Here is a 10,183-nt window from a genome sequence, read left to right on the forward strand (position 1 = left end):
GCCTTGGGGGACAATAACAAATATTGGGTCGTTTGGGGTGGACATTGTTCCAATGAAAATTTAAAAGTTAAGATGAGACATTATCAATTAAATGATAATTTGAAAAGGTTATACAGACTTTTTCCTACTTTAATTGTCTGTCGTGACATCCCCAAGAGTGACCAGCAAACTTGGTTTTGTTGTTTTAACAAAATTTGGGTTGGGTTGTGTAAATCATAAATTAAACTCCAATCAAATTTTGATGCCAAATTGGATCATAAGCAAAATGTGACCAAAGAAAACCCTTGTCTTCCCTTCGTTTTGGGTCCCTTTGATGATAATTAATAATGCAATTTATAACAAAATAAGACATGGATGTTCTCACTCTAACTCTAATTTTTTTTTTTTTTTTTTTTTTTGAAAAAATCAAATTCCATTCAAAACTAACTGGAATTTTGCTCGGCAGTTACAATGGTGCAGCCTGATTAGCTACCCTTTTAACATGGCAAAGTTTATTGTCTTCTTTTATATGTCTGGCATGATATAGGTTAAATGGCCGTTTATAAAAACAAAAACTTTTACCTATTTACTGTGTCTTTGGATTGACAACGTCGCAACGTACTAAAAAGAGCTTAAAAGAATAATTATAAATAAAAAATCTAAATCTAAATACCAAACCCCCAAAAACAGACAGAGGGAACCAGAGAGAGAGAGACCTCGAGAGCTCCAGCAATGGCGTACTTCACCGCACGGCGCACTCTAGCATCATTCGTAAGTCGAACCCTATCTTCTTCTTCTTCTTCTTCTACACTGTCTTCTCGTTCTCGCTTCGCTTTCGCACCCCTTATCAACCAGCAAACCCACCGATTCGCGCCCGACCCGGTCAAAGTACAGACCCGACCCAAGTCCTCCGGGCCGGGATACTCGCCCCTCAACGACCCATCTCCCAACTGGAGCAATCGACCCCCCAAGGAGACGATCCTCCTCGATGGCTGCGACTACGAGCACTGGCTCATCGTCATGGAGTTCACGACCGACCCAAAACCCTCCGAGGAGGAAATGATCAACTCCTATGTCAAAACCCTAACCAATGTTGTGGGAAGGTGCTGATTTGACTCGGTTTTTGAAGGGTTTCTCTTTTTTTTCTTCTTAATTTGCTTTTGTGAGTTTGATTTTTGTGGGGTGGTTGTAGTGAGGAAGAGGCGAAGAAGAAGATATACTCGGTTTGTACGACGACGTATACAGGATTTGGAGCTTTGATTTCCGAGGAGCTTTCTTACAAGGTTAAAGGTAAATCCTCTCTGGGATTTTGGACTGAGGGTTTAAGGGTTTGGGTTTAGGAATTATTAGTTTTTTATTTGTTATGAAATTTGGGTATTTGATAGAACCCGCCTGGTTTGTTGTTATGGGTTTCAAGGGTTTAGGGTTTATTGGTTTAAAAAAAAAAAAAAAACAATCTGATGAAGCATGCATGTATGATGGGATCTACATATCGAAAAAGTGTTTTAAGGGCTGTTTTATATATATATATACACATTTTTTTTTTTTTACTGTTTGTATTTGTTTCGTTTTGATCTATTGTTCGTTTCCAATGTTGTGTTTACCCATAGGATCAGCATGATCAATTGTAATGGGTGTTATGGGGTTTTGGAATTAAGGTTGTCGGGGTTGTTTAAGGCTTTCTGCTGGTTTCATTTTGTGGGTGTTTGATTGAATTAGCTGGATTTGTGATTGGGTTCTCCCGGTTGAATAGGGTTACCTGGTGTTCTTTGGGTGTTGCCGGATTCATATCTTGATGTGCCCAACAAAGATTATGGAGGTAAGTACTGTTTAAAATTTGAATTTAATTAGGAAATGGCAATTGGTTTTGGTGTAATTGCTTTGTAATCCATGATTTCTTGTCTTCTACTTATTCTTTTCTTGGGTTGATTTTAGGGGATTTGTTTGTTGATGGGAAAGTCTTCCGTAGGCCGCAATATACTGATATGAGACCGCAAACAACTAGGAACAGGCCTCGTCCACGGTATGATAGGCGCCGGGAAACAATGCAAGTTCAGAGAAGAGAGGGAATGCAAAGACAGAACGTGGACCATGATCAGGGAGCACCTGCACAGCAACCAACATCAATGGATAGCCAGAATTCAGCTTGGGGTGGAAGGAGAGACTGCTAGGTGAACCAAGGAGAATTTATTAGGAAAAATTCCTGAGACTTCAAAATGTGTTGAACTTAGAATATTGAATCAAGGTTTGCTGGCGTAATTCTTATTTGAGGCATAATGACTGCATTCCTTATGTTCCATGACAAGCTTATGCATTTTATCCAACATCTTTATGAAGACAAGAAATGTGAATATATTGTTTGTCCTTTCTTGCAACTTCTGCAAATAGAGTTCAAATGTGGTATATGGGGTTGGCCTATCTTTTTTTCTTTAAGCAATCCTGGCTTTAGAAACATTTGAAAGTGTTTTTTGGTTTTGTTTTGCAAAATTGTTATAGATGTGATGCGAAGGTAAGAAGTGTTTTTTGTGGGATCTACATTTGAAATTGTTTATTCATAGCTTTGGGAAAAGTGTGTTTTTGGTCTTAAAAATATTGAAGTGTTTTCAAACGCGGTTACCAAACGAGACCAAAATCTACTTGTTTTTATTTATTTTATTTTATTTTATTTATTTTTAATGTTCTATCAAGGAGTGACTGATGAGAATAATGAAACTATTGCTATTGGTCATCTTTTTTCTGAATGTGGTTGGAAGATATAGAGGGGATGCTTCTAAAGATTGCAGACCCTAAATAGCTGGGATGAGGCTTTGCGAAGTGGAGCTGCACCCTTCACAGGGCCACAGTCATTGACAGGATCTGGGAAAGGTATATAATCTATATGGGTTTCTTTCTCTACTTTCTTATTTTTCTGGAAGTAGAAAATAGGTCTTTTGGATTTTGAGGCATATACATGGAGAATCAATGCACTGCACGTTCATTGAAGTTTGGAAAGGGTTTTGGTACTGGAAACATTTTATATATAGAAATCCACGGACGAAGCTCCTGTTTGTTTCTTGAAAAGATTTGATGATACTTGTACACTTCTGTTGTCCATTTGCTCTGGCATATGCTTGCATCTTTTCCATTCTTCTCGTTTTCTTCAAGGCCAAATATAGAACTATAGGGAAGAGCTAGGCAGCTAGATTTTGCTGTGTCTTGGCTGGACACAATTCGACTTGGGATGAAGGCATTTCTGGTTGGATGCAATCCCTGATCACTCACTGTATTTGTATTAGCACCTGGCAAGATTGCCATTCCAAGCAAGAAGCTTAATCTTGATCTGTCAGCCAGATGTAATGTGTAATCATGTTCCAAAAAAATGAGTTTCATGAGTATTGTTCGGATCTTGTAATTTCTAGGTTATTTGCAATGCCTCCATATGTTTCCCTTAATGATTTCTAGCAATTGAGATAGCTGGTATAAGAAAGTACCAAGGCATGACATCGTCTTGGTGACAATTTTTCTTCAAACTGAGTTGGAGAAACCTTCGGTTTAGTTTATAAATTTGATGTGTACCGTATTTTTTAGTATATGAGAAGCATATAATTTTTAATAGTATTAAAGGAGTTAGAGAAAAATTTTATTAAAGAAAAGCACGTGCTTCTTACATGCTATTAAAAAAAATGAAGTTTGTCACATGTAAAGAAACACAATACAATTTTATAAACCGAATTAAAAGAACTTTCAACCCGATTTAAAAATAAAACTTTGTCCTCCTCGTGGGGCTTGGCCTTCTGGCTTAAATTAGCCAAACCTATGAGTCATTTTCTTTTTGTTTTCTCTAATCAATTCAAATTTCAAGGGGAAGGAAAAATTGAATATTACAAAACAACGAAATACAAACAAATGGTAGGCACTACAAACAAGAACCCCAAAACAATCCGAAATCAATGCAAGAAAACTAAAAACCTTTGGGAAAGAGTTAAATAAATGACTCAACGCATTGGATGAACAAGGGATGGTTTGAAGAGGCAATTTTCCTGAAACATAAACTACCTACACAACAATTACTGCAACAAGTAAAAAGACGCACCACTATAAGGGAAAGTGCACTAAAATTGGTTGGATTGGAGCCGCCAAAAAGAAGTTTTACCAATGTTGGGTGAAAGAGGTACTTCTTACCAATATTGGGTGAAAGAGGTACCTGACAGGAAAAATTTGGTGGACACCAAAATGGAAAATGTAACCAGATTTGAGAAAGGCCAAAATAAGGTTCCAGGTCTAGAGATATGGTGCGGAAGTAGATGGGAAAGCCAACAAGCTGTTGAGTAAACCAAAAAGAAAGCAGTGAAAATGGTGGTGCATGGCGAGCAAACACTAGAACGAGAGGTGTCAACAGAAGCTACGGATGTCGGTGATGCCGAAGGGCGGGCGTGATAGTCCTAGTTACTAAGTTAGAGATAAAAGAAAGAAAAAAGATCTTCCTCCTCTCCGATCGGCGTTGAGCAGAGGAAGGCGAGAAACAAAGTAGGAAAAAAAAAAACTCACAGGGAGGGTTAAAAGAGAGACAAGCTGGGTTTTTTCTTGTTTTTCTCCTTGTCTCCAATTTCTTCCTATCCAAACCCCTTAAATTAGAGCATTTTTACCTGCTGGAAGTTGATAACTTACATAAATCAGTTTTCTTTTCCTCATGGCCGATGCTGCGATGATAGGAAGTTCTACTTAAATATTTAATTCAAATAAGTGAGTGAACAATTTATTTGGACATTTTTAGCACTAAGAATTACCAACATTGGAAGAAAAAAAACTCAAGTAAATTATTGCAATGAACGTAAAAAGAAATAGCAATAAAAATAGAAAATAGAAAATAGAAAATAGAAAAGTAATATAACTGAAAAAGCATTCCTAAAAATAAAATTCATTCACTTATCTTATTACATCCTACCAGAAATAGACATGCACACCCATTTGGGGATCCGAAAGGGCCAGACCTGAGCCTCGTCAATCCCTGCAAAGTCTTCTTCGTTTCAGGGCACTACCAACCATTACCCTCTGTTTCTCTCTCTCTCTCTCTCTGTGATCTACAAGCTCTGCTTATTCCGATCTCTCAGGTACGCTTCTCGATAGCGCTAGATCTGAGCACAAACTGAAATATAATTGCATTAAACTCAGATCTGTATAGTCGTAAAATCAAAAACCATGAATTCGAATTATGGTAAGTCCAAATCCAACTTTGACTTCGATCTGGGTCTCGGATCCTCCCGACCCAAATCCCTCAACGACCAGAAAAACCAGACCACCTCCTCCTCCTCCTACGCCTCGTACTCTTACTATTCCTCCACCCAACCCAAGACCGCGTGGCAGCCTAACAAGCCCTCCTGGAGCCACCAGCCGGCGCCGACCCAGCCGGCGGCCCGACCGGGGGTCTTGTCCTCTGGGCCCACTACCTCGATGGTCGGCGACATACTTGGCAAGAGCTGGACTTCGTCCGGTTCAACGACCGGTATCGGAATCGTCGACAAGAACCCGAATTTATTCGGCGATTTGGTCAGCTCGGCCTTGGGCGGTCAGGGTAAGAGCGATTCCAATGTCCCTTTGAAGAACGCCACGCCCACGCCGGTATCGTCGGCGTCGAACAAGAATAGCTCGTTTTCGATGGGAAATATAGCCGATTCGTTGCCGAAAACCGGTAATTCGGTTAGAAGTGGTGGAAATTGGGGATCTTCCGAGAGTTTTGGGACTTTTACTAATGCTAATAGTGGGGTTAATGCTAGTATTAATAGCAGTTATAGTAACAATAATAATAGTAATAAGGTTCCGAATCTTGGAGGTCCATCTATGCGAGGTGTGGGTAGTGGAGGTGGGGCTGGGATAAGCTCTAACAAAGACCCATTTGGTTCTTTGGTTGATTTTGGATCGAAACAATCGGGTGGTGGTCTTAATTCAGCTAGTAAAAGTAGTAAGATTAATGCTAGTGATGGTTTTGGGGATTTCCAGAATGCATCAAAATCCAGCTCGACCGCATTCCCCTCTAGTGGTATTAGCTCAAGTAATGACGATTTTATGGGAGTGAATTCGGGTTTCAATTCCAAAATGAGCGATTTTGGGATGCCCGGTGTGGATTTTGGTTCTAAGAATGAGACTGTGGTTCAGAGCTCTGCTAGTGATCCACTGGAAATGTTATTCTCGTCGTCCTCAGCTTCGGCCGGAGGTGCTATTGGAGGACAGCAGATGTCAGAGGCTGATGATTGGGGATTCAATTCGGAGTTTGGTGATGGGGGGATCGGAGGCCACGATGTGGGTGGTTCCACGACTGAGCTTGAAGGGCTTCCACCCCCTCCTGCTGGGGTGTCAGCTTCCATGGCGAAAAACAAGGGGATGGATACTTACAAGCAGGGCCAATATGCCGATGCCATTAAGTGGCTCTCATGGGCTGTAGTTCTTCTTGAGAAAGCGGGTGATAATGCCACCAGTGTGGAGGTTTTGTCGAGCAGGGCGTCATGTTACAAAGAGGTTGGGCAGTATAAGAAGGCTGTGGCAGACTGTACCAAGGTATTACAATAATTTCTTCTTTTTTTGATTGGAAATCTTTTTTTATTATTATTTATTTATTGCATTTGATATTGTCCTGCTTTCGTAGATAACAATCTGTGACTTTACACGTGAGTTGTTGAATCATAGGACCTGCATTTTTGGCTGTTGGAGTAATAGTAGTAGAGCTCCTTATATACAATTAGGTAACCCAACTGAAGTAGAAGTGTCATTCTACATGGCTAGAGACCTATTGGAATACAAGGAATAGACTTGGTTGGTTTCAACCAACCATGATCTGATCGTCTACTCTTATTCTAAGAGATAAGACTTCTTGTTAACACTCCTCTACTTAGATAACCATTAAATAGGACTACCCCTAAATCAAATAACAAACTAATCTAGATATTCTTATTTAAAATTAAAAGACTACTTCCACTACTAATCAACCGCTTTTCTCTTAAGATAAGAGATAAACTCTTATTTAGATAATACTACTCATGGCTATAGATGTAATCGATAATGATTACATCATTACTCCCCTCTAATCATTTCCCTTGTCCTCAAGGGAAAAACAAGAAAATGGCGTTTTCATTACTTCTTCCATGTCCATTTTCATCTTCCCCTAGGTAAGCTTCAATCATGAACAATTTTTTTGCATCGATGTCCTTGTACGTATTTATCGCTGCATTTAAAACACAATCCCTTTGCTTGTCTTTCCTTTAACTCCTCCGGCGTCAACCTCTTGATGGGTAGGAATGGCGGGTTTGAGGTTTGCTGGTTTCCAATAACTACTTTTCTTTCTTCCGCTTGGTTGCTTCTTGTGATAGCACTGTGTCATGCTTCGTAAAGTCTAGCCAGCCCGATTGTAGATGTCAACATCTCAGGTATTCCTGCAATGACATCAACCTTGAGCACTTCTCGCAAGCCACTTATAAAGCAACTAACCTGACGAGTTTGGGATAGCACCCCAATTTTGGAGAGTAAAGACTCAAATTTCTCCTAGTATTCTTGTATCGTTCCTTCATGTTGTAGCTTTGTCAATTCTCCAAAAGGATCATAAAATTGATTGGGCCCAAAGCGGGTAAGTAAACCTGTAGTGAATTCTGGCCACCAAATTTCTCGTTCTTCCCTGATTAAGATTTGGAACCACATCTGGGCCTCTCCTTCTGGGTGCAAGGAAGCCAAGGCTGTCTTCTCGCCCTCCAATGTTCCCTAAAACTGAAAGAATTGTTCAGCTCGGCATATCCACATTGTGGGGTCTTCGTCTCCGTTAAATCGTGGAAAATTAAATTTCACATGTCGTGTGGTGATTGTTGGGTGACGTTCTCCCTGAAAAAGAATTTTCTCCTTCGTATTCGTGATCTCTTCCACGTGAATTCTCACCATGTGATTGTTTGGCAAACATCTCGTATATTTTTGTCATACGATCTTGCATGGTCTGTTGACTCTTACGGAATTCCTCATGCTTATCCGATAAGCTCTTCATTAATTGCTCCATGCTTTCCAATCGTTGATCCATCTCTTCGTGTTGTCTCTCTTTTGTTACAGAACGTGTTGTTGGACGGGTTTGTAAAGAAAAATCTCGAATTGCCCAACTCTTGGTCTTTGATTTTCCTATGTTGTCTAATATCTAGTTTCTTTTGAGGGAAACCGGTCCTCTTGGGTAAACAATTCTTGCTATTCAAGAGGACACGCCTGGCTCTGATACCAATTGATGTAAACCAATTAATACAAAACACAGGAATAGATAGGTTGGCTGTTTCGAGTGAGCCAGGAACTCCCAAAACACAGTAAACTGTATTTATCAAATAATAATTCAACTTCCTCATATAATTACTGACTTGTTCCTTATATACAATTAGGTAACCCAACTGAAGTAGAAGTGTCATTCTACATGGCTAGAGACCTACTAGAATACAAGGAAGAGACTTGGTTGGTTAAACCAACCAACCATTATCTGATCGTCTACTCTTATCCTAAGAGATAAGACTTCTTATAAACACTCCTCTACTTAGATAACTATTAAATAGGACTGCTACTAAATCAAATAACAAACTAATCTAGATATTCTTATTTAAAATTAAAAGACTACTTCTACTACTAATCAACCACCTATCTCTTAAGATAAGAGATAAACTCTTATTTAGATAATACTACTCATGGCTATAGATGTAATCGATAATGATTACATCAGCTTCACGGTAGGAGCTAATGAATAAGCTAGCTAGCATGTCATTAACATTCTAAACCACTGACAGAAAAGAAGAAGAGTTAGCTGTGAATGAAGGGCATTGGTCAAATGAACACAGGACTTTTCATGTATGTAATACGCTGCCGTTTGATCAAAATTTTGGATGCTGCTATAAACTGATGTGTGGCAGCATCAAGGTTTGCTTTTTTCTGATCCAAGGTGTTTTCTTTAGATGTGACTAATGGTAGATGACCGATTTAAAAAAGGTAATCACACAAATGGTGTATGTTGGTGTGTGGTTCAACTACATGTAGAAAACTGAATGCCACCTTGCTTTTATGCCCATCAAGGGACTCAGATCTTGGTTTCTTTCAGATTGATTATACCACACTATATTCTTGTTCCCTTATTCTCCCGAAGAATAAACTTAATCTGCTTGTGTTGTGCAGGTGCTAGAAAATGATGAAGCAAATGTTTCTGTCCTTGTACAGCGTGCACTCCTGTATGAAAGCATGGAGAAGTACAGACTTGGGGCAGAAGACCTTAGGACTGTTCTGAAGATTGATCCTGGTAATAGGATTGCTAGAAGTACCGTTCACCGCTTGACCAAGTTGGCAGACTAAAGGATTTTTTATCTCCTACATTCAATAGCCTTTTTCGTATAGGTTGATTTACTTTTTTTTCCCCACTTCCTATAAGAAATGCGGGGAATAATAACATTTTGCTCGGATACATGAAAGTTTCCGATAGTTTGTCCCTTTGGATTTTTACATGTATGATGTATTGTATTTGTTCTTTTGCTTGTGACTGGAAATGATTCTTTTCTTTTACTTGAAAATGGATTTTGAAATTGGAAATTGATATGCAGTATGTGCTTTGGTCTTGCACATGTGTGAGAACAACTTACTTTCTGGTGGATGCCTATTACCATGCTGCCCCTAGGCTGCCCATCCGAATGCATCCCGGAAATAAAAACTGTCTCTAGCATTACTCTTACTTAATTAACCTCATCATGGAATTATGCTCTATGATGTTCTATTTTTCTTACTATGAGCTGAATTCTATTTGTTGTTGAAACCTAATAGGCATTTATTAATATGAGCTGATCTGATATAGTAATATGTATCTTCTTGCTTATTTGGTAATTCTTCTGGTTCCGAATTTTCCTTCAGAGAATGCAGCTTATATTTGCAGTTGCTTTCCTGTAGTTTTCCGGCACAGGGCATCAACAATGCTGGTTGAAGTTGTACTAATTTTCATGTTGATGGGATTGTATTTGCATGTATTTGTTCCTATAAATTGAAGCTGCTTATGGTATCTGTATTAACTATTTCCCAGATTGCGGTGTAGTTTTTGCTTGAATGCTTGGCTAGAATCATACCTGAATATCTGTTTTTATGAAGCAGATCAATTCCATCGGCTTTAAAGGTATGTCTTGGTAATGAAAGCTCATAGCATTTTAACATGTTTAAGCATGAGGAAATGGAAAACTGTAACTTC

General features: G+C 39.1%; 2 protein-coding genes across 2 annotated transcripts; both read left to right on the forward strand.

Moving 5' to 3' along the window:
* The first annotated feature begins 652 nt into the window (after window positions 1–652).
* On the forward strand, window positions 653–2,364 carry LOC133880853 (multiple organellar RNA editing factor 3, mitochondrial). Its single transcript, XM_062319817.1, has 4 exons — window positions 653–1,082; window positions 1,172–1,269; window positions 1,733–1,798; window positions 1,915–2,364. Exons 1-4 carry the CDS (start codon window positions 712–714, stop codon window positions 2,148–2,150), a joined length of 771 nt encoding a protein of 256 aa, XP_062175801.1. The 5' UTR covers window positions 653–711; the 3' UTR covers window positions 2,151–2,364.
* A 2,524-nt stretch (window positions 2,365–4,888) lies between these two features.
* LOC133880864 (uncharacterized) lies at window positions 4,889–9,566 on the forward strand. The gene is made up of 2 exons (XM_062319824.1): window positions 4,889–6,510; window positions 9,133–9,566. The coding sequence occupies exons 1-2, from the start codon at window positions 5,158–5,160 to the stop codon at window positions 9,304–9,306; spliced, it is 1,527 nt and encodes a 508-aa protein (XP_062175808.1). The 5' UTR covers window positions 4,889–5,157; the 3' UTR covers window positions 9,307–9,566.
* The last annotated feature ends 617 nt before the right edge of the window (window positions 9,567–10,183 follow it).

Source organism: Alnus glutinosa, chromosome 1 (genome assembly GCF_958979055.1).
Source record: "Alnus glutinosa chromosome 1, dhAlnGlut1.1, whole genome shotgun sequence".
NCBI classification, from domain to species: domain Eukaryota; kingdom Viridiplantae; phylum Streptophyta; class Magnoliopsida; order Fagales; family Betulaceae; genus Alnus; species Alnus glutinosa.